The sequence below is a fragment of the Peromyscus maniculatus genome, chromosome 21 (genome assembly GCF_049852395.1).
Source record: "Peromyscus maniculatus bairdii isolate BWxNUB_F1_BW_parent chromosome 21, HU_Pman_BW_mat_3.1, whole genome shotgun sequence".
Taxonomy (NCBI): Eukaryota; Metazoa; Chordata; class Mammalia; order Rodentia; family Cricetidae; genus Peromyscus; species Peromyscus maniculatus.
The window spans coordinates 39,229,461-39,252,967 of NC_134872.1; the positions used below are offsets into that span (position 1 = coordinate 39,229,461).

Genomic DNA, 23,507 nt, shown 5'->3' on the forward strand with positions numbered 1-23,507 from the left:
TGTTTACTGGAGAATCTAGGGTTCAGGATCTACTGCTGACCTTCAAACTGGTAAGGCCCAATGATAAAACCAAGATGCGAAAGGAACCATATGCCAGTCTTTAAAACCCAATTAAACTAAATGTAAAAGCTGTGTGATTTGGAAGATGGCTCCAATTAGGAAACTCCTCTAGTTAGACTGTCCTCCAGTTAGACTGTCCTCCAGTTAGACTGTCCTCCAGTTAGACTGTCCTCCAGTTAGGCTGTCCTCCAGTTAGACTGTCCTCCAGTTAGACTGTCCTCCAGTTAGACTGTCCTCCATAGTTAGGCTGTCCTCCAGTTAGACTGTCCTCCAGTTAGACTGTCCTCCAGTTAGACTGTCCTCCAGTTAGACTGTCCTCCAGTTAGACTGTCCTCCAGTTGGGCTGTCCTCCAGCTAAGCTGTCCCTCAGGTCTTCAAAGCACACCAATTTTGATTCTAGTCTACTTTTGCTGAGTCTTACTGGGATGTACTCATTTCAATTTCACATTGCCCTTAAAAATGCTAAAATTTCTAGTTAAATGGATGTGCCACCTGAAAAAAATACAGTTTGAAAAGGCATCAAAGGAGTAACACTGAATTTCGTTTTGTGTTTGAACTTTAGTTCAAAGGATGTCCATAGGGAACTGAAATAAGAAGGCTTCAGATCCCCAAGACTAGCCAGAAGGAGTTTTAGGGGTTTGTCGGGGGGATGAGCAGGGGTCCTTCCTCTGTTGTGTTTGGACATGACTTCTTAAACTGACAAGAGGAAAGGAAATACAAAGCTTTCTGTAAATTGAAGAGCTCAGCCTCTTTGTTCAGCACTCAAACCCTGAGACCAGCTAGCTAACGGACGGGAACCCTCGTGGGTGTGAAACCCGATGCACCCAGAGATTTAACCTCTATCTGGCTAAGAAGAATTATCCCAAGCCTTGAAAAGCTGCATGTTTGTGTATGTTTGTTTATTTTTGCCACTCCATAACCTCTCCTCCAGGACTCTGAGTCACGAATGAGGAGGAGAGTTTAGGAGCCTGCTTTATGAATGACTGTGGTGATCTCAGGGTGGGACTACTCCTGTGAGAGTTTCCTTAGGGGAAAACTCAGTTTGGTAAACATACCTTTCTACCCAAGGGGAGAAAGGAGACTCCTCTGGTACTCTCAGATTAGAGATTCCTAACTGGTCTTAGGTCATGGAGTCCTTTGAGATTTGATGACCACTATGGACTTTCTCCCTGGTCACTTGCAAATTTCAGCATGTGATCTTGGGCTTACATGAGGCTGACGTGTGCACAGGTCCTGGGTTAACAATTCAGCCTTTGACTGGCCTTTCAGCAAACCCATAGGGGCGTTTACTTATTTAGGGGTTGTTGTGGGAGGCTCAGTCCACTCTGGGTGGTGCCATCTCTGTATAAGAAAGCAGGCTGACGCGGGAGTGCTCCGTCAGCTGAGACCCGACGGCAGAGGGCCTGCACTCCTGCAGACAGCAGCTGCCCCTTCCTTATGCAAAGGAGCAGGCCCAGGGACTCCCCAGAATGGAGAAGGGGAGCACTGGCAGGCCCCATCTCCTGGCTGAGGGGAGGGGCATCGTCACCTTCCATTCGCTGCCCTGGCTTGCAGGTCACATCTCTACTACCAGCTTTAGACAGACGCCAAGCCCTGTGGGTTAGCAGAGACATCTTAATCAGGAGTTCTAACAGTTCCTGTAGGGTCAGGGTGCTTTCTACACGGGAGCAGCGGCCTTTGTAGAGTGCTCACCAAAGAAACGGGTTATGCTGACCTCTCCATTTCCCTTCCTGTAGGGTCCCTAGGATAGGACGTTGCCGCCATTACACCTCCTCATCTCGACCTTGTCCATGCTCTGTACCCCAGCTAAGAGGATATGCACAGGATCTATTTTAGATTATGGCTAACTATTTGCATCAAATTAAGATAGACAAATGACCACGGATGTTGCCTTAGCCTTAAAAATTACTAATAGTTTTAAGCCACCTCACTCCACACACTGAGGAGAGTTCCTCTGGGAGCAGCATCCTCCAGGCTACACCAAAGGCAGCTAATCCTGTCCTTGGAGGAGCAGCTAGGGGAGTCGGTCGGCGGCTGGTTCTCGAAGCAGGCAAGCTGACCGAAGCGCTGGCCCGGCAGAGCCAGCTGCAGGCCTGGCTGCCTCAGAGGACGGACAGGATGGACTTGAATCAGAGGGACGCTAACATGGAGTAGAGGCTCTTCATCCAAAAGGGAAAAGGGACAACTCATTGCTTTTTAGAGTTCAAATCAACATCTTTCTGGATAAATATATTTTTTAACAGAATCTTTTTATTATTTTTAAAAGATATAAAAATGACTACTCCCATCAGTAGCAATACAAGGTTATGCATTTTAACCAGATTTTCTCAGGCCTTTTTTGGATACCTTTAGTAGTTAACTATTTTGTCTAACCCTCCTGTAAATACCTACTGCATAACAGACCGACCCCTGGGGGATACAGCCAAGGGCACCCTGCACCTCTCACCCGGTGCAGGCGTCCCCCCCACAGGCTGCGCTGACCACTGGTAAACAGCACCTGCCTCTGTTTTGCATCTGTTTCCTGTTACGCTTCTTTTGGGATAGGAAGGGAATCCACCAGTCCCAAGAATGTCTGTTTGATACAGTCAGTGTTGCCAGTAAAATGTTCTTAGACAAAAAAAAAAAAAAAAAAAAAAAAAGAAAGCAGGCTGAGCAAGCCAGTAAGGAGTGTTCCTCCATGGCCTCTCTGTCATTTCCTGTCTCCAGGTTCCTGTCTTGAGTTCCTGCCATAACTTCCCTGGATGACGGATTATAATAAACCCTTCCCTCCCCAAGTTGCTTTTGGTCATGGTGTTTTATCATAGCAATAGAAACCCTAACTAGGACAAGCACCACAGACAAATGAGTCACAAAGACAAACAGCCTGATCACACAACACACTATCTCCTAAATTTTAAAATATCTAACCATTTTTTTCTCTGTATCTGCAGAAAATATTTAAAGTTACAAACAAAATTATATATATTTCTTCTTTAGTTCTGAAGTGGCCTCCTTCATACAAAGTTGGCAGGTGATCTACCACTTAACTACATCCCTAGTCCTACAGACAAGTTAGTATTAAAGAGAAGTAAGTAATGAACTTTGAGAAAAAAATTAAACAGGAAAATGAGAACAAATCAGACACAAATTAGTTTGATGAATGGATGACAGGCTTGGAAAGGTGACAGCTGTAATCCCCCGAGACAGAAAAGTAGATGATGTAGACACTGCTTAAACAGAGGCTCAAGTAGGACAGCGCCCCAGAAACACTGCAGACAGATGAGAGGCAAAGGACACACAACACACGAAGGATCTATCGGAGACTCTGGTAAAGGCTCAGGATTCTGCCTTCAAGGGCCACTGTCAAGTAAGAATCTCGGAGTCCTCATCACACGAACCCTAACCCTGCCCATCTAGACTGTCCTTACTCCACCTTCAAGCTTCCCAAAGAGCGTGAAGAGGAGCAGAAGCTCGGTGTGCAGCCAGGACTCAGATGACTGGATCCAAGATTTCTCTAGCTCTTATAGGAAAGGTGAGAGGGGGGACCAAGGACCCTCTTGTTTTTAGACACATCAGTCCTCAGGCTTCAAGCTATCTTGAGGGCAGTCTTCAGCGTGCCCTGTGTCCCTTTCTGAAGTGTGCCGCCGCATGGCACTGTTCTACACTCAAGGACCCCCTCTAAGAGTGGTGTCAAACAGGTCACTCTAACTAACCTGCCATCTGAGTTACAAGACCCTAGGCAACACGCTTCTGCTGGATAAGAGTGTGCCCAGACAATGAGAAGAGCCTGTGAGGCTGCAAGCACCCCTCATCTAGCGTCGTCCCTACAAAGCTCACTAATGTTTTTTCAATCAGTCTATCCATTCCCAACAGAACAAAAATAACACCACAGAGACATCTGCATCCAGTCCCCTTCAGGTTCTCAGGTTGGCTTACAAACCTGAAAAGACTTTCCTGCCATGACACTGTGGCCCAGGAGGGCCCAGTCCGCCCATGGTGGTGATGCAGATGTGGTGGGCTCCAGCTGCATGGAAAGATGACAGGAGTCTCCACCCTGCCTATCTGCTGCTCTATGCATGCGGACTCCTGCTGACATCCTGCACGCCTGACAGCCCTCCCTGCAGCCTGCTTGGGGGAGGCAGGCACGGAGTCAGAGACACAGACACACAAGTGATGAGGCACGAGTCGAGGCAGCGTGGGAAGCGTGGATGCATACGCACGTGTGCTTGGGTGAGGATGGCATGCAGCAGTGGGCATGGAGGAGGGACATGTCGAGGAGGGGGCGTCACAGAAGGGGTCCTCCGGTCTGATCCAGTAGGCTTGGCTGCCCCGGTTACCTTTCTTGCTGGAGCAGGTGCTTGAACAGGGGAAAACGTCCTCACAGCCCTCCTCATGCAGACGCTCCTTCTGCAGCAGCTTGTCTACCCGTTGGATGATGCACTCCAGGCTCTTGTCCACATTCAGCCACACTTTCTCCTTCAAACCAAGAAGACTGTTTGGGTCAATTTGTGCAACAGAAGAACAAGAACAGACAGAACACAGCCTCCCCCATCTCTCCCTTAGTCCCGGCCCTGATCATGTCTACATTGCCGTTCAAGTCAGATTGACTCTGCAAAGACAATCTGCAGCCTGTGGTCAGTGACTTGAAAGCTTAGCAGACATTTGCTGCCAACTCTGTAGAAGACAGCCAGCCTTCCAGCCTCACCCAACAGGCCACAGGGCACTAAGAGCTCATTATCTCTTTTCCCCTTCCACTGTGGACCATCTACAGTCATCACACACGGAGGTCTCCTTCTGATGGACACGAATGGAAACAGCTGGTGGCAGGGTGAGGGAGTTGGGAGGAGGAGAGGGCAGGCTGGAAGTGAGCTGCAGAAACCCACACAGACCACAGGCTGCCAGGGCTGGAGGAACACTTTGCTGCCAATTAATAATTCAATGCTTCACAGGATGCCTCTGAGCAGTAGCCCCAACTAATGGCAACAAGTTGTGGACTGTTCCCTTCCTAAAGAGACAAGGATCCAGCTCTCCGGCCAACTCTGGAACACCAAAGTGACATGTCAGGGGTAGTAGTAGCCTGAGCACCTGAGCTCCTGCATTGGAACACAAAGAGCACTAAAGGGCAAAGGATGAGCCAAGGACTGAGGAAGAGGAGAGACCTGGCTCCCGGCACAATCATGTACAATTCACACCCACCGTGGTCTGAAAACAGTCTACTTCTCAGCACCAAGTGGCCTAGGGCCATCGGGGAAGCAGAGCTGGAGCCTGCTAACAAAGGGGCGGGCCTTCTGGGCACTCTGTGAGGGAGGCCACAGGCAGGAGCTCTATCGTTTCCAAGTTCAGCAGTAGGCCAACGGGCAGGGGCACCAGACTCACCCACTCCTCCTCATGCCAGTCCACCTGCAGGGAAGACCGGCTGCTCCTCCCTGCCCACCTGGCCATGAGGGTGTCCTGGTCATTCCGAAGCATCACCTGCTCCTCCTCAGTCGAGGTAGGGGAGGCCTTGGAAGCGATGTAGTCAGGCCGTGCGGCATTCAGCCCGTGGATGGAGTTGGCCAGCAGCTTACAGTCACAGACAGTGACCAACTGCCGGGTCTGTAGGTACACACAAACCAGGGCTGCTAAGCATGCTTTCTCTTGAAGAAGGAGACAGGCTACGGCCAGGGCTTCTGCCACCCACCCTGCTCCACAGAGCCTACTAGGATAGCATTCTCTAGGGTATCTGAATACAAAGGCAGCAGGGATAATATCAGCAAGAATCTCCTGGAAGACTAGAGGACACAGGGGTGTGCTTGAGATCTGTTTATCCCAGAAGTGGTCAAGGAAGAAGAAAAGGGGCTGAGGAATCTAACATTTTTAGCTCTGCTTGCCTTTGGCTCCAGCTCACTGGAGAAAAGGGCTCATACTCCAGCCTTGACAGCATGGTGGAATGTGCCCCAGCCTGGCAGAGGCTAGTCCCCAGTAGTCACACGTTACTTTTGTTCAACCACTAGAGCGTTTTTGAATGTTCCAGGCTCTGAACTATTGGACTCCTGGTTTTGGAGACTGCAACAGGAGTCCTGCCATTTCTAGTTCTACTGCTGACGACTATAGCTTCCTTTCCTAGTGGTCCTGGTCTGTCTTTATACTGTGCAAACTCATGTGAAGAATATAACACATTCTGCGCACAAACAACAGCTCCTACCCAGCAAATCAGGTGTGGGTGGAGAGGTGTAAGCAGAATCTGTGTGCGAAGGGAAAGAGACTGAGTAGTTGGAAAGAACACCATCCATCAGAAGCTGATATAGCTACTCTCTCACTGTGGAGATTTTTTTAATCAGGACTGTGTGATGTTAGACAGAACTTTTAAAATTATTATATATAAGCCAATAAGATTGTACTGTTCATTTCTTATGTCTGAATAATTGCTACTACATAGGTGCTGACTAGGAAGTCACTAAGGAAGCTGATGTGGGCAACGAGTCCCAAGAAAATAAATGCAAGGATTTACTTGCTAGAAAACACATCAACACACTGGCCTCAAGCCACACCTGAGAGTCACAACCTGGGCTCTGACCATGGGCAGATCCCCAGACTTCCCTGTGAATTTCTGGGATGTGGACTTTAATAAAAGAGAAACCTTCAAGGTCGTCACAATGCCAGCTCTAGACATGCCTGGGTGGCCCTTGGTGGTCCAGTAGCTTCCAGAAACCCAAGGGACCTCTCCACCCCACATGCATTCGGGCAGCCCCTCCTACCTTGTCTGCCAAGATGGCGAGTGTCCTCTCAAGGCCAGTGGCAGACCTGTCCTTGGCTGCCCTTGAGAGCCGTTCTGCGTAGTAGCTAACTTGGGTTTTCAGGGTGTTGATCTGGGCAATGATCTCCTTGGCTCGGATGATGTCCTGTGGTATGTAGATTATGGACTGGCAGCTAGATGATGTACTAAAAGGAACAACAGGTCCTAAGGGGCTCTCCAAGACCATCCACCCCACCCACAACTAATCCTAAAATACAGAGGTATCTAACCCTAAAATAAAGAGGTTTAGTCACTGATGGGTAAAGGTCAATCTTGGAAGATATTTTTTTTTTATCTAATGAGAAGCATAAAATATATATAGAAGACTAAGGCTTTTATGTGTACTTGTACCTGTGTCTATATATTTACCACAAGCATGAACATGTCTATAAATGCATTGGAATGTCACTGTAATAATTACCCAATGCTGGGGTCTTACCTAGGAATTTCATCTATTAACTTATAAGCAGTCCTTCAATAGAGATGTGGAGTCTGCTTACACCAGAAAGGATCAAATTACTACACTGCAATAGGTGTTGGACTATATATTAAAACAAAACAGACAACCAAAGAACCAAAAACCACACCCTAACGTTTGCTTCTTCATTTGGCCACCAGGGTCTTTCGACTTCCTGTGAGCAAACCCCCATCCTTCTCTTACATATTAACCACAGCCAAGTTCCCACCACTGGGATTCCTTTCTCTCGCCTGTCAGGACATCCTTACGTTGACAAGAGCATTCCATAAGAGAGAGAAGAGACCGTGCCAACAGAGGCAGGCCCAGCACCTCAGTGCCTCTGAAACCCCAGTCCTTCCTCCTTCCCACCTCCTCACCACCGAGCAGCATATGTATATGGGAACGAGATGTCAAAGTGCCAGGCCAGCTGCTGCCCAGCAGAATCAGGAGCCTCTGAGGGGCCAACTCCATATGCCCTAGCTTCCTCCATATGGGTGAGGTCAGCATGTGTGGTCCTCCAAGATGGCAATAATAAACTTATGTCTCTTAGCTCAGGTCTCAATCAATCAAACATTATTAATTTGTTTTTGAGACCATCTGAGGATGCCTGAAAAAATAAGGAGGAGATATAAAAGTCACCAATTCAGAGGTCTCCTAGGATTTGAGGATACTGAGCTCTGGACAGAACATTGTCCCCTTAATTCTGGAATAAAGGGATGGCCTTGAGTTCCAGGGATGGGGGGCGATATGGAGAGTAGAGTGTGACCCTTACCACACCCTCCCCCACTTGTTGGAGACGAGAGTCACCTGAGACCTTTCCAGGGAGGCCCAGAAGCAAGTCAGAAAGAAACCGCCACTGCCCTTTCTCTTTCTGGACAAACATGCAAACACCACAAAGCAAACTGCCCCGGAAGGAAACCCCACCACCACAAGGCCACACACCACAGCGGACGATGACGGATCTGCCAGAAGCCCATGCAGCAGACGGCGATGAGCCTGTGCAGCGCTACAGTCATTCCACGCGCACAGCGCTGCGTGCAGGAGCTGCTCTCCCATCTGCAACCTCTTGCCCAAATGAATAGCTCCCCCTTGGGACAATCGGGGCTTGGAAATACATTTTCAAAAAGAATTAAAAAAAAAAAAAAAGAATCTGGTCTCACTGGTCCTCAACCTTTAGAGTCCAAATGTACTATGTGCTGTGTGTGTAGGTCTACTGTGGTGTATGCCCACGGCTGCACACACTCTGACAGGTGCCCATCGCCCCCATTCACCCTGTGCTCTAAGAAGGCATGTTATAGCACCTCTCTAGGACTGACGCATGGAAGCACGTGGTGAAGGTACAAATGGGCAAGTTCAAAGAACTACTCTTGGGGACATCAGGAGTAGGTAAGTGCATGTATTTAGTTAACTCCAAAATCAGGAGCCACACCAAGGCAATGGGGGGGGGGGGTGCAGAGGCTCTACTGCCTTGTAGTACACAGTCCTCCAGGGGAGGGCATCTCTGTTCTACTCATTATCTGGGCTCCCAGATCTTCCTGCAACAGGCCCAGGAGGGAATGGCCTATGTGCGGTCCTTGGGCTTTAGGTTAAACCCCTAGCCCAGGGCTGCGGACTCCTACCTCCTCACAGTGGAGGCCACGGGCTAAACACAGAGTGCCATGTAAGCGTAAGTAGAGTACCTGACATGCAGAGGTACTCTGCATAACAGCACAGCCTGAGTAAGGCTGTCAATGCATAGCTGACAGTCCTGTGGAACTGGGTCCCCTGCCCCAGATTTGGGTGTCCCTTTGCCACAGATGGGAAGATTCCCCACCTGTCTTAGGAATGCTTGGTATCCTGGGAGAAGAGAGCGAAAGGATAGGAGTAACCAAGCCCTTTCTGAGACATGCAAAGTCTAGAGTTTTCAGTTAAGATGGAATCTGAAGAACTTTCCAGATACGGTTCACATAAAATACCTGGGCTGGAACTTACCAAGGGGCAGTGGGGCCCTTGGCTCTCCATGTCATACTTTCATGGTTATCCCTCAGGGCATTAGGGATTTGACTCATCCTGCTGTGGAAAAGATTGAGCCTCCCTCCAGAGAAGCCCAGGAGGGAAAAGGGATACTTGTATAAAACAGCTATGGAGGAAGTGGGCAGGGCAGCACCCCTCCCAGATGCCTTCTTTCATCCCTCAGGACTCCAGGGAAGGGGCCCCTTAAGGAAAACTGGTGATGCCTCACCTTAGGTGGTTGTGGGTTCTCAGGACTTCAGGCCATTGTGTGTTCCCAGCAGAGCCCTGGCATCTCAGCTAGGATCTAGCCCCAACCCCAAAGCCTCATGGGTCATTAGATCAAGGGCTATGGGGCCTCTTCTTGGTGAGCTGCTGGTTTCTCAGTCTGGGACTAAGGAATAGAGCTTAGGTAGACATAGTAGCTTCTGGCTCCCATCTAATTCTCTGGAGGAAAGGGTCTCTCAGCTCTTCTTCTGCTATCCAATGGGTAAACTGGCCTTAACAAGACCATCATTAAAGTCAGCACAAATTAAGAAGTATTATGAAAATTAACTGGCTCTATCAGACAGGGAAAGTGAAAACTCAAAGGCTTCATAACTCCTGTAAATGAAGACTAACTGGGCCTGATGTCACAGATCTGTAATCCCAGATACCGAAGGCTGAGGCAGGAGGGTTATAAATTTGAGAAAAAAAACCTTGGCTGCAGGGCAAGTTCAAGGCCAGCTTGGGTAAACTTACGAGCCCTGTCTCAAAACAAAACAAAAAAATTTTTAAATGGTTGGAGTGGAGCACAGTGATGAAGCTTTGCCTACCATGTGTTGAAATTAAAAAAAAGGGGGGGGGGCTCCCAATGGGTCACTGGGTAAAGGTATATGTTACCAAATGTACCAGTAGGCTGATGTAATACTCCAGCATCCAGGGCCCCAAAAGGGCGACCCTGTCTCTACTGAGCACAGGAAGAAACCACTGTCAGTTTGAAAGGAAGGCTGCAGGCTGCAGACTGGCTATTCATTATCAAAGAACATTGCAGTTGGAAGGAAGAGCTCTGCCTACAGGACATGAAACTCGGAGCCACGCGCCAAATGGGATGGAGCCACCCAGATGAAGGACAGCACAGGCTTTCTCTGCATAAGAGCAAGAACCAACATACACTCTCTCCACAGACAGAGAACTCACCAACACTCCTCAAAACTGCTAAAGAAAAAAAAAAAAAACCAAAAACGAAGCATTAGCAATTGTTAGCAAAATACTACAGGCAAAACAAAATTTAAACGCTGACTGATTTTCTTTTTCTCAAAATACTTAGAGGTAATTTGTTGAGGCTATGATTACGGGAATAAACAAACTTATGAGTTCAATCCTTATTCTCTGGAGCAAGTTTGTGGCCTGTCCTCAAGCCCCAGGGATATCCCACTAGGGCACAGGACGTGCACATTTAAAGAAAAGCTCCGAGAGAAAACTCTGTCGGAAAGTGGGTTTATGACATTAGTACAAAGTTATATAACATCTGTACTAGATATTTGAAAAAACACAAGAGGCATTGGGAAAATAAGTTCTGAAGCTAAAATATAAAGTCACCTGGTATCAAAACTACAACCTTTCAGGGACCAGGGATATCCAGGAGTCCCCTCCTGACTGTCACCTAGAATGAATGGACTTTCTCTCTCAGGAAACCACACCACCTCAGCTCATATATTCACTCTTTCCACACAGCATCAGGCAATGGCGGGACAGCCACACACACTTCCGGCTGACTCCACAGACCTGGGATGGCCAGTGGAAGCTCTGCACTTCTTCCTACTCCCTGGGACAGTGTGGCCACGCAATTTGTCTGCTCGGTAGGAAGTGATCAAGGCTGTCTGAAGGCCTCACTAGAACGCTGAAAAGGCTTTGCTGAGCCCAGCCTTGCCAGGCTTCTCCTCCCACATCCAGGGCTGGTCGACACACTGGAAGGGCAACCTCTCTGAGAATGTCCTCTCTTACTCCCTGCTCAGTCAGCACCCACATCAGTGGCATGCACGCTGACCTGTCTTCCCAATGGGCCACTGTCCTAACCTGTCCAGCATCCTGATCCAGTCATACAGTACCCTACTCTGGCCACAGCTGCAGAACCGGGCAATGACCAATCCGCCCCCATTTGTGCTAGCACCTGCCTCCACCTGCCTCTACACGCCACCACGTGGGGGTCTCTGGAGGGTCCCTGGACCTTTGCTTCATGTCTCTCAAACACTTTACTCCCAACTCAAGATCACAGGCTCCAGTAACCCTTTGTCTTGCTCCCTCCCACCTTGAGACCTTTCTGCTAACCCACCTGCCACCACCTTATCCCTTCCGGGATAACTGGACAGGCCCTGCCTCTCTGTTCTCCTCTCTACCTCACCTTACACACATGCATGCTCCACAGTGGCGCAAACTCACTCAGCCCATAATTAGTCTCCTGAAACTGAGACCTTTTGCTCCTTTCTCCATCTCCCATTCTACCAAAGGACTTCACAGGATCATCACTCATCTCATGTGTTACACTCACACCCCCTCACACCCCTTGGATCCATTTAAATTTTGCCAGGTGACCTTTTGAAAGATATCCAAGGAATGCTTCATCTGAGAGGCCTCTCCACACCCTGCCTATCTGGGTAATATCCTGCTCAGGACAGAACTGTACAACCCTCTGGATCCTTTCAACAGTTGGAATACGTGCCACGCTATCCTTTAGGAAAGGACACAGAGTGCCAGGGGCTTTAGGGATTATAAAAATGACCCCTGAGAGTATAGACTTGTCAGAGGCTGACCAGAGATTCTAAAGGAAGCTGAGCTAGCAGGAACTACATACGGGTGGCTGCCGAGGGCCAGAGTCAGGAGTGGCTCTCTGTATGCCGCTCCCCTGGCAAGTGTGGACTACTGATTAGGTGCCCTCACTACTTACTCACTCAACCACATGCACATACACAGTAGCACGGGGTCCCTAAGGCAGCTCCTCCAGCCACGCAGAAGCAGATCAGATGGCTGCATGTTTTTTGCGGTTTTGTTTTGATTCTTTATTTTAACTCACAAACATCAAACACAGCTGTACAAGGACCACAAATACCCTCCTCCACTTACTGTTTCTTGGACTCTTCAAACTTGTGCAGCTTTTTTCGAAGACCTCCTGACTTAAAACCTTGGCAGTGTGCTGCTGGGGCTCCGATAGTGACCACGTCGTAGTTCTGATCTGAGTGACAGAAAGCTTTCCTCCATTACTCTGGGATCGGGTCTGCAGACAGGCCAGCAACAGCAATATGCACAGCACTCTGGGACCCTACAGCCCACATGCAAACAGTCTATGGCTCCCTGGTTCTACATGCCAAGGCTGATAAAGAGCTTGCTGGACCCAATTCTAACTATTCAGTAAGGAAGTTGGTGTCTGGAGGTAACGCCATCTACCCCTTCTGGGAAAGGCTCGTTGATGGGCAACTTGCTGCCATAAAAACCAAAGGAAGTTGAAGATATGTAAGGAACAGGTTTGGATTCTGTAACTTAAATTATTCAAAGGTGTGTGTGTGTGTGTGTGTGTGTGTGTGTGTGTGTGTGTGTGTGTGTGTGTGTGTTTTATTTTCTCTTGCTGCCCAGTAATGGAGCATACAGGAAAAATGGGCCAGATATAGGGCAACTCAGGGACCAAGTACACAGGAAGAAAGGAGTAGAACGCAATTCAACAAAAGGGTAAGAAAAATAAGTACCTGAGCCTCCATCGTCTTGAACTCTCATCCTTTGTATGTGCAGGTTTGTGGGAACAAATTCTAACTTTTTATCTGCTTTCAAACTGCTTGCTTTAAATGAAGGACCTAAGAAATGGAACACAAGAAAACAGAGCCATCAACATGATCACACACCAGTAGGAAAGTAGTAACCTAGACCTGCTGATGCATGGAAGCAGGTGTATCTCCACCGAGGCCTAGAAAATTCCGAGTGGCCTCTCAAGACAGTAAGGGGCTGGCTCTAAATGCTATCTGGTGAGCAGAGCCAGGGATAAGGACCTTTAGGTTACAGTAGTGATGAGGCCATCCTTCCTGTGATTCAGTTCAACTCACAGGCATGACACACAGATATGACCTTAGGCAGTGTGATGCCAACACCACTATAAAAGCCAGTGGACCATGTCAGAGACTACCTGCCAACTCTACAGATTGCTGCCATCCAAGAGCCTAGAAACTGGTCTTCGTGAAACAGTACATCTCAATCCGAAGTGATGAGAGGTTTGCTCCTCACCTTAGGTCCATCAAGATAAACCAGGCTACATGGCCCTGAAGCCTGCCTTGCCCTCTCCAGTAAGTCCCTCTTCACACGTGCTTGTCCCTAGAGAGCTCAGACAATGTAACCAGCTGCCACCATCTTATTTCTAGAATCAGAATCCAGAATCCATAACGACATGAGGCATCACATATCCACCACCCAAAGGGATTGCAGATGCAAATGACAACAGAAGAGTGAAGAAATCAACATTCCAACTAGTAAGAAACGATGCATCTGCAGCTCTCGGGCAGACAGCAGCCGCGTGCCCTGCCTTTTGTCACACGAGTCTGACAGCCACACGGTGTCTCTCAGACTTCCGTGTCCGTGTGTCTTGTGACACTGCAGGAAATACAACCAAGGCCTGTGCTGAACCGAGATTCAGAAGAGCTGGGTGATTTGACATTGAGAAGCTCTAGCCTAGTCAACTCAGGTTTGCACGGATTTCACGCTTCCTCAAGAGCGCTTATCCAGCATGGGCAGCTGCCTCAACCCTTCAAGCAAATGCTGCCATCTCTCTAAACGATGCCCTTGGACTTGTCTGAGCTTGGACCAGTCCCGCGCACCACCATCTTGTCTGAGCCCTGATTTCCTCTCAGCTAAGTTTATGGACAAGTTCTTATATTCTGTATGAAAGTCACATTAAGGGTTTAAGATTTTCCTTAAATTGACAAAGCATTATATAGAAGGAAAGACACCAAAGATAAAGAATACTTTGAAAGAAAGGAGGAAAGGGAAGGGAGAAATGTTGTAATTATATAATAATCTCAAAGATAAAATAAAAGTGCATCTTTATAAAAAAATCATAAGAAAAAAGTACTTTGAAAGACTAAACAATTAAGAAACAAAAAATTCATTCCATTCAGAATAAAAAGAAAGTAGATTTAAAAATTCACACAGTTTGAAAATCAAATATCATTTTCAAGAATAAACAGTGGCGGGGTGCTTTCCTGGCATGCAGGGAGCCCCGGACTTGACCCCCAGCCTCCAGCCTGGGGAAAAGAAAAAGCAAGTAAGAAAAAAAAGCTGAGGTGCCTAAACTTTACTTTCTCTTTTAAGCCTTAAAATGAAGAGCTGCACCCTGACATCTTACATGTTCAGTAAAAACGACACTGAGTATTTCAACTAGAACATGACACTGAGTATTTAAACTAGAACACCACTTTCCTTCAGGCAAACAGCTCCTAGCCTTTCGATCCTCAGTGGTGTGAGACTAAGAAGAACCCGCATGAACCAAGACAACCTGAGAACCTGCCTTGCTTCAATCTTATCCTACAGTGGCTGTTTTAGGAAATAACACCATAGAAAGACTTCTTGCAATTCACCAATTTATCATTTTAATTAAGATCTGAAAACCCCAGAGTTGAAATAATTCACACCTACATGAGAATCTATTTTTAAAAACCCACTCAAGATACTCAGTGAGAGTCTGAGGAGCCCGGGCGGGCCTTCAGATATCTGGTTGGGCATGTGGGCTATGCATGCACCTTGGGAGGACAGCGCCACACCCACCTTTGTACTGATGGAGGTCCGTCAGGTTTTCCTGGTAGGTGAGGATGATGGTCTGATACTGGGTGACAATCTGCCTCCGGAGGCTCTCCCAGCAAGGAGACAGCTCCCCCAACTCTTCCAGCTCACACACTCTGTAAACAAGACACACATAGCAGGCCACAGGGCTGACGCCCCTCCCCTGGAACTGTGCCGAGAACCCATAGAGTACAGGAGAAGCAGCTGTGCTGCTCTGGGGACCTGGCCAGCAGTTACACCGCCAGTCTAAGGGGCAATCAAGTGGCCATCACAGGGTGATGTGAGTGATCACTGAGCACGTGGGAAGCACATGGAGAAACTTTATAGGAACTCGGGTCCATGCTCCAGGCCAACAGTGGGTGTGGGGAGAGGAAAGAGCAGTTAAGGAGTAGCTCTGCCTGCTGACCTTGAAGGTACCTCTCAGGCACTGGCACAGTTCTCTGCAGGAGGATGACATTCCAGAACAGAAGGGACAGGGGATGTGGGAAACCACTCACCTCCCCACCCTCACTCTAACAACTCCCTTTCCATGTCAAGCACACAGCAACAGTCTCACACTTCTGGGAGGGGCCCCCATCTCCCTTCCTGAGGAGCATCCTTGCTGCCCACACTGACTTGCTGCCAACCACTTGGCTCTAAAGCCCCTGCCTAATGAAGGTGCTCTTTCCAGCAGCAATGCACAGGGAAACGGAAGGCAGGCAACAGTAAAAGATCACATGAGAGCGAAGGGAGATGGCTCAGTGGGTAAAGGCGCCTGCTGCTAAGCCTGACGGCCTGGGTTAGATCCCTAAGAACCACGTGGTTAGAGGAGAAAATGGAGTCCACAAAGCTGTCCTCTGACCTCCACATGACACCACGGCACACACACACACCCCAACCCCAGTGTGGTGACAATTAAACCATGAAAACGGAAGGTGCCCAGAGAAACTGACAATAGCTATATAAGTGTGGATAAGTAACAACTATACATTAAAATTAGGATACAAATATGTACATAAACAGAATAAAACAGCAAAATAGTAGTTTATAAAATTTAGATGAAAGGTATGTGGTACTCACTGTATTCTTGTTATTTTTCTCAAATTTTGATTTTTTTTTTCAGGGTGAAAATGAAAACATCTGTTTTAGGATACTGGGACTCTGCTTACATGATGTTAATCATGTAAACACTGATTTAGAAAAAGGTGTGGAAGTCATAGTCTGAGACAAACAGGAAATGGCCTCACCCTTACTTGGAACTGAAAAAAAAATATGCCCAGGATGAGAGCTTTGCTCTGTGGAAGGAGAGCGCCCTGGAGGATGTCTTCCGAGCTCTTATCTCTGTGGCCCCAGACAGGATGAATGGGAGGAAAAAGAGACAGGCAAAAGGAAGACACACTGATGTTAGCCAAGCCTTGGGGGCTTCAAGAACACAGCCTTGGGAAATCCTCGCCCAGCAATCTGTGAGTCAGAGGAGCAAACTAAGGCTTTGGAAGGCTAGGGCCACAAAGGCAGCATGCGATGGAGCCTGGGTCTGCAGAGCCTAAGGCATGTGCACATGAGATGGGGTGGTGCGTGCTCATCCTCTCCGTGTGGATCACCTGGCTGCATCTTCTTCCAGCAGCAGCTTCACAAACTGCCGAGGCACGTGCAGGGAGAGGACACTCTCTGCCATCTGCTCCAGGATCCGTAGGTGGTTGCCATCAGTGGTGGGGAACCGGTACATGCGGCAGATGGCGCCACCGAACACTTTGGTGGGAACACAAGAAGATGGGCTGTGAGTGAAATGGCTGCAGACCTGCCTGCATGGTTCCCCTTCCTCAGGCCCTGTTTTTCCCAAGAAAGCTAACCAGCAAGCAAACAGCAACAACAAACACCAAAAACCACTTAACCCAAGCCCCGACAAATGGCTGTACCACACTCCTCCCTATGTCAGAAGATGGAAGTAGCTACAGTGTGAGGAGCTGGGCGGGAACACTGTCAGTCACTAACGGCAATGTCAGGTAAGAGTGAAACGAAGGAGCCCCTTCCTTAAGGGGTCACGGCTCTACATACTGCGGGAAATGCTGCACTGAAAAACAGCAGCAGACAGTACTGGGGGCATGTCTGAGACAACGTGGCGCAGGGACAGTCACAAGAAAGGCAAGAGCATCAACAGAGAAGCTGCTTACCTGATTTCAGCAAGGTGTCTTTTCGCAAAGAAGCATATTTGGACCGGATTCCCAATGCCTCGGTCAAGCTCTCGTCAACGGGCAGAACCATCTGATGACAGGTACAGAAAAGCATAAGAACACCGAGACCGAGGACTCCAGAGCGGCTGCAGAAATGAGGCCTCGTGCATCACACAAGACCTGACAGCTGAATGTGCAGTGTACAAGCTGCCCAGCCACACACACTGACGTCCCTCCCCATACTCCACGCATGCCTACTTTTCATCACATAACTGTCTTCCAAGTCATTTCACCTTGGGTCTCAGTGTTCTGGTATCAAGAACATCCTCAGTGCTAGTGTTCTGAGCATACTTCAGGCAAAATAAGGTAGCTTTGTATTTTATAATGCTTCCTTGATAGGGCTACACTCTTAAACTGGAATTCTCATTTGGTAATAGTGTCTGGGTGAGAGACTGTGTGGGCCATGAGGAGACAGAGGATAGGAAGGGATAGTCTGGAGAGGAAGTGGGTGTGAAGGGAGGTGGCTGTGTCTAGGAAAGACAGTTACTACCAGAATATAATGGGGGGCAGAGGTCTCCATCACCTCCTCACTCACACCTTCCCACATATATGCCTGTGTCACAGAAGTGGCCAGTGTGGTCCAGAGAGCACAGGCCGGTTCCAGGTCAGCAGGGCTCTGTCTGTTAGACAGGAGCCCTTCCGTTCCATGCGGCGTCATACCCGAGAAAGAGCCGAGAGCCATGGAAGGCAGTGTCAAACAGCAGGCCCTGCCCTTGACTGAGCACAGAGAGGCACGAAGATGTCCAACCCTCCTGTACGGAGGAGGGAGGAAGGAGACGAGAAAGGTGCCCACTCACCCTCCCGTTGACGGTGTCCAAAGACCGGGTCACAGGGGGCCGCTGGTCCGACTTCTCCTCCATTTGCCAGCCGATCACAGTTATGTTGCCTACTCGGTCACTCTCTGCAGACCTGCAACAAGCACCGTGCCTTGATGGTCTGAAGGCAAAGCTCGGCCATCCCGGGTCATCAGGACCCTGGGAGCAGCAAAGCACCATCCTGACAGACTGAGCGGTTCATCTCACTTCTCCTCGGCAGACACCACTGCCTCCCCCTAGACAGTCTCTAGGAGGATGGAGGGGCAAAACTTCAGACCCTTCCCAAGGGGTATAAAGCAAACACCAACCTCAGTGTCAGATGCAATCTGTGATGCCTGTCCTGGAGCAGATCTTTGACAACGAAGGTTCCAGAGCCCAATAAATACATCTGAGGGAGACAGGGAGATGCAGTTTAAGGATACTCGGTGTCTCTCTGATCCACATACCGCAACACAGGGAAACTGGGTGGTTCCTATAACACCCCCAGCCAGAGTTCACTGCTGGCTTATGAATTAACTACATCACCTCATGAACGCATCACAATGCTCACAAGTGAATTCCACGACACAAGCATGCTCTGATGTAGTTAATTCATAAGCCAGCAGTGAACTCAATCTTGTGCTCACACCTTGTCCGGACTGTTACATAACGACTAGTGAAGGGAGGCTGTTCCGCAAACCACGAGTTACTTAACTGTTCCCTGAGATCTGTCTTTGACATCGTACACAGACAGCTTGATTTGTGTCATCTGGTTGATGAGGGAGTCTTGAAAGAAGGCGATGCTGCTTAGAAAGATAGGATTGTTGGTTCCCTAGAACAGAAAGCAGAGGTGGATTCTATCTTAAGGAATTGTTTTTAAACTGTCCTAACATTTTCTGAATGAGGAAATCAACATTTTTACTGATCTGTTCAACACAAACGCTAATGGCAGCACAAGACACCAGCCCCAGAGCCCTGCTTTCCAAAGGGGGTGCAGCCTGACAAGCTATCTCATCACGACATGACATGACATGACATGACATGACATGACATGACATGACATGACAAACGGCCCCTAAGGACACTGTGCAGAGGCCTCCTCATTCCTAGAGGTTTCCCACTCCTCGGGGAGGCTTTTCTAACCTGAAATGAGTTGGGTTTGCCAGCCACATGTGTTCTTGGCAGTACGGTTTTCGGTGTGCTACATATTCAGACTGTTACTTAGGGCTGTTCCTGTCAGCTGTGTGCACAGGCCGACAAAGAGGAAATGGCCAGTTTCAGTGATTATTTCTAGAATCCTGTGTTTGGAATAATTAAAGCTGACCTTTTAAGAGCAGTCCTCTTTTAGGACAGGTTCTAGTTTCTAGATCACAGGTGTCTATTTTCTGGCAGCTCTGCCTCAGCGATCCATCATACCCTTCTCGCTCTTTCAGCAATGCTAAGTACCTCAGCCAAACAGTTACTGGGCCCTCTTTGTACCTGAGTGATGCCCCCCATCACTCAGCAGCCGTCTAGTCTCTCAGTGCCTGCTGGGCAGCCCCTCCTAGGGGTTCTGCCGAGGCCTCCCCGTCTTCCCTCCATGTGCCCTGGGTAAGCAGGCTGAAGATCTGGGCCTCAGCCTTGGTACTCCCTGTCTGCTGAGCAGGTTTGGCTGGAGACCACAAACCCCTCCTCCAAGGTCTCCCTCCGGTGCCTCTCCCCACGGCTGTTCCCCCACTCCTCTCTTCCACTAGAGTCACCCTGCACCCCCCCCAACACCTGTCAGGTCATGCGACGTCCCTGCACAAGTCCCACAGAGCTGGCTCCTTTGCGGACCCCAAGTGCCCTGGAATAGCCTACAGAGCTTGCTTCCTGCACACACCAAGATAGATATAGTTACTTCTTAAACTCCCATGATGCTCTGCTATCACCCTGCCTTCACATAACTAGGTACAGTCCTAGACTGGAAGCACAGACTTACCTGCAAGATCTGCAGGACCCTGGGCTTGCTGTGGCAGAATTCCCTGAAGTCCTACCTAGGAAGCCTGCTGGAAGGGATGCTGCTCCTGTGTCCTCACCCTGATACCCCAGTGCTCCCCATGCTTTCCTGTGCATGGAAGTGGCCAGGTAAATTTCAGGGCCTCCCCCATGGGAAACTCTTGAGGGCAAGGACTGTGCCCTTGTGGGTTTGGTACCAACAGTTAGTACAGTGCTTGGCATGAGGCCAGAGCTCAACAAGTGCTTAGACCATATACGGCCTGACTTGGAAATAAGCTTCTGAGAGACTCTCAGTGGGCCTGCCTGGTTTCTAAACGGAAAACTTGAGATCAAATTATGTATTATTATGTTCTTATATAAAAATGCAGGAATATAAAAATTAAGATGGAGCTTAATGTGGTAATAATTGGTAATAAATTGGTAATTATTCATATTACAAATAAAGCCCTATGGAATTCCGTATCAGAAACTCCTACACTTCATGCCATAACTCATATACATAAATGATATATATATACATATATACATATATAACTCAACTATCTAAAAATACTTTGTAAAGTTTCCTAAGTAAAGCTATATAAATTATTTTAAAAAGCGCACAACACAAAACACAAAAGAATGCAAAAGTAAAGTTAATAAAAACACAGCTATGTCCCAGCCTGACAGGAAACTCTCTCCCAGGCACTGATTAATGAGCAATAATGATAGCAGCCAACTGGAAGTGACAGGAGAGTTGGGTCTCATCTCTTAAAAGCAAACCAACCATAGGATCACTTCTTTAGAACAGCAACCAATAGTTCATCAGAACTCATGAAGGATGTGGCAGACTAAGGGACACCTGGGGGAGCATGACAGAAAGTATAAATGAACAGAAAATCATGGAAAATAACTCACAAAAATGGAACTAAAGCCTCAGATGCCCAAGAACTGAAGAGCCCTCCTGCCAGGGCCACCAACATCTGTGAGCATGAGGGCTCCTCGAAGGAAGGAGAGGGACCAGCAGCACCCACCTCAATGATCTCCGTCTGAGCATGCTTCGTCCAGAACGCCTGCGGAGGGGTGGTGACACTCACAGCCACAAAACTATTTGGTTTCCGATCTAGCGATGGAGTGTGCAGCTCACTGCAAGCTACAGAATCAAGATGGGGAAAAAGAACCCTTTGCACCAAGTTTTAGTTAGTTCATTGCTCTAAACAAACCCACAGAAAGCTTAAAATAATACCCCAGGGACACCATGGTCCCACTGCCAGCAAGAGAGGGGATTGGGAAAGCCTGTTTTCTCATTCTGTTTCCCTTCTCCCTCCTCACAATATAGTAAGGCATGAGCGGAGTGGAGCCTGTGCTGAGGGGCCTTCCAGGTTCCCATAGAGTAGAATTCAGAGTCAACAAATGAGCTCCCGGGCAACACATGCCTGCAGATTATGACCGCTGTGGCTAAGTACGATAGCCCATGAATCCCAACATATAGATGATGCTATAACAAAATTAAAATTCAGTAACAAAATAAAGCTCTTTCCAAAAGGAAAACTCAATACTTATAACCCATATCAAATGTAAGATTTCTTAAATGTTTCTTTTTAAAACTAAATAGAATTTGGACCATTTCAGTTAGATAAATCTGTCATACTATGACCTCAAAACTACATCCTAAGTCTGAAGCAAGTCTATCACAAAGATGACCCCAGGAAGAATTATCACACCGCACTGACTCCCACATGCTCCCTGATATAAAAATAACTGTGGAAGGGGGAGAAAATGCTCAGTCCTTGAACTTTAATATGCCATCGATAAGAATTCAACATTTCCTTACTTGAAAGATATTAAGGGGCTAGATATTCAGCTGCTCTTCCAGGGGACCCAGGTTCAATTCTCAGCATCCACATGGTAGTTCACAACTGACTGGAACTCCAGTTCCAAGGAATTCTATGACCTCTCTTATGGGGACCAGGTAGAGTGAGTAAGTGTGTGCGTGCGTGTGTGCGTGCGTGCGTGCTCGTGTGTACTCATCTGCTGAGCTGGTTTGGCTGGAGACCACAAACCCCTCCTCCAAGGTCTCCCTCCGGGGCCTCTCCCCACAGCTGGTCTCCACTCCTCTCTTCCACTAGAGTCACCCTGCACCCCCCAGACACCTGCCAGTGTCTTACAGATGCGCATAAAATGCCTTTAAAAACTAAGAAGGGCATTAAAATTTACTAAGTCTCTCAGCTTTTCAAGACAACAAAAGCCTGGGCTAGAGGTGGTGACAGCTGTACACCTAATGCCACCATGCACACCTACACAGGGAAAGTGGTAGTTACCACGCGATCTGTGTTCTCACCCCTACTAAACACACACCACCAACTCTAACTCTACACGACATCTTCACAGCCACCATTGGTAAGACCATGCCAAGAACAAGATGGCAGGAAGACAAGAATGAGACAAAGAAAAACCTGAGAGAATTAGGAAAATAAGGGAGGAGGAGATGCACATTTGTAGATTAGAGAAGACCAATGCCTTGCTGTAACTGTAGCCGAGGCAGTGAATTCTTCATGACCACTGTCCCCTGAAGTACCCACCACAGTCTCAGACATTTGAGCCCTGGGATCCTAGTTGGTGACACTCTCTGGGAGGTTTGGAAACGAGGCTTTCCTGGAGGCAGTGCATCATCAGGGAGGGCGTGGAGAGCGGAAGGCCTCTCCCCGCTAGTAGCTGTTCTCTGTGTTTGAGGTTCACGGTGGGAGAGCTCGGCTTCTGCTCCAGCCAATGTGGCGGCAGCTTGCTGCCGTGCCTCCCCTACATCATGGACTTTCCCTCTGGGTCCCAAATAAACTCTTCCTTCTGTAAGTTGCCTTGGTCATAGTGATTATCACAGCAACAGGAAAATAACTAATATACCGTCCAAATCACTTTTGGGCTCTAATTATTCAGTTCCTACCATTAATTAACCTTGCCGCACCAGTTATCTGTCCCCACCACACACACACACACACACACACACACACACACACACACACACACACACACACACACACACACACATGTTCACGTGCCGTCTTACAGTCCCTGCTCACTTAGCTAGAGAGACGCCCTCCCGGTTTCGGAGTCTCAATCCTCTCTACTGTGAATTTCTATCTGGAATCATCCGCCTGCTCCTGAGTAGCATCCCATAGCACTGTTGAGACTGCGAGGCTAGGGGCGGACACATCCTTTCAGTTTTTAAGGTTTGAATATTCTTACTGCACCTGAGTGATTGAAGGATATTTTCTCTAGGTAGTTATTTTCCCTAAAACCTTTAAATAGATTGTCTCAGGGTTTCTATTTTTTCCTGCTACAAAACCAGAAGCCAGTCTAATTATTGCTATGATGAGCTCTCTGTCTCTCTGTCTGTCTCTCTCTGTCTCTGTCTCTCTGTCTCTGTCTCTGTCTCTGTCTCTCTGTCTCTCTGTCTCTCTCTCTCTCTCTCTGTGTGTGTGTGTGTGTGTGTG

At 48.2% G+C, this 23,507-nt stretch overlaps 1 protein-coding gene across 19 annotated transcripts in view; it reads right to left on the reverse strand.

The window, feature by feature from the left end:
* Inpp4a (inositol polyphosphate-4-phosphatase type I A) overlaps positions 1-23,507 on the reverse strand; it is a 128,601-nt gene that overhangs the window by 28,734 nt on the left and 76,360 nt on the right. For 6 of the 19 annotated variants that reach the window (XM_042266157.2, XM_015998960.3, XM_076557472.1 and 3 more), the window contains exons 5-16: positions 21,051-21,169; positions 18,776-18,892; positions 18,390-18,469; positions 18,064-18,175; positions 17,207-17,297; positions 16,637-16,784; positions 15,042-15,172; positions 12,980-13,084; positions 12,363-12,471; positions 6,777-6,960; positions 5,416-5,634; positions 4,377-4,515 (exon numbers count right to left, since the gene is read on the reverse strand). In XM_042266157.2, coding sequence (XP_042122091.2) covers positions 4,377-4,515; positions 5,416-5,634; positions 6,777-6,960; positions 12,363-12,471; positions 12,980-13,084; positions 15,042-15,172; positions 16,637-16,784; positions 17,207-17,297; positions 18,064-18,175; positions 18,390-18,469; positions 18,776-18,892; positions 21,051-21,169 — 1,554 coding nt within the window. Of the gene's footprint in view, positions 1-4,259; positions 4,516-5,415; positions 5,635-6,776; positions 6,961-10,439; positions 10,458-12,362; positions 12,472-12,979; positions 13,085-15,041; positions 15,173-16,636; positions 16,785-17,206; positions 17,298-18,063; positions 18,176-18,389; positions 18,470-18,775; positions 18,893-21,050; positions 21,170-23,507 lie in introns of all 19 variants that reach the window. The other 13 variants (XM_015998955.3, XM_076557471.1, XM_042266150.2 and 10 more) reach the window with 3 other exon arrangements.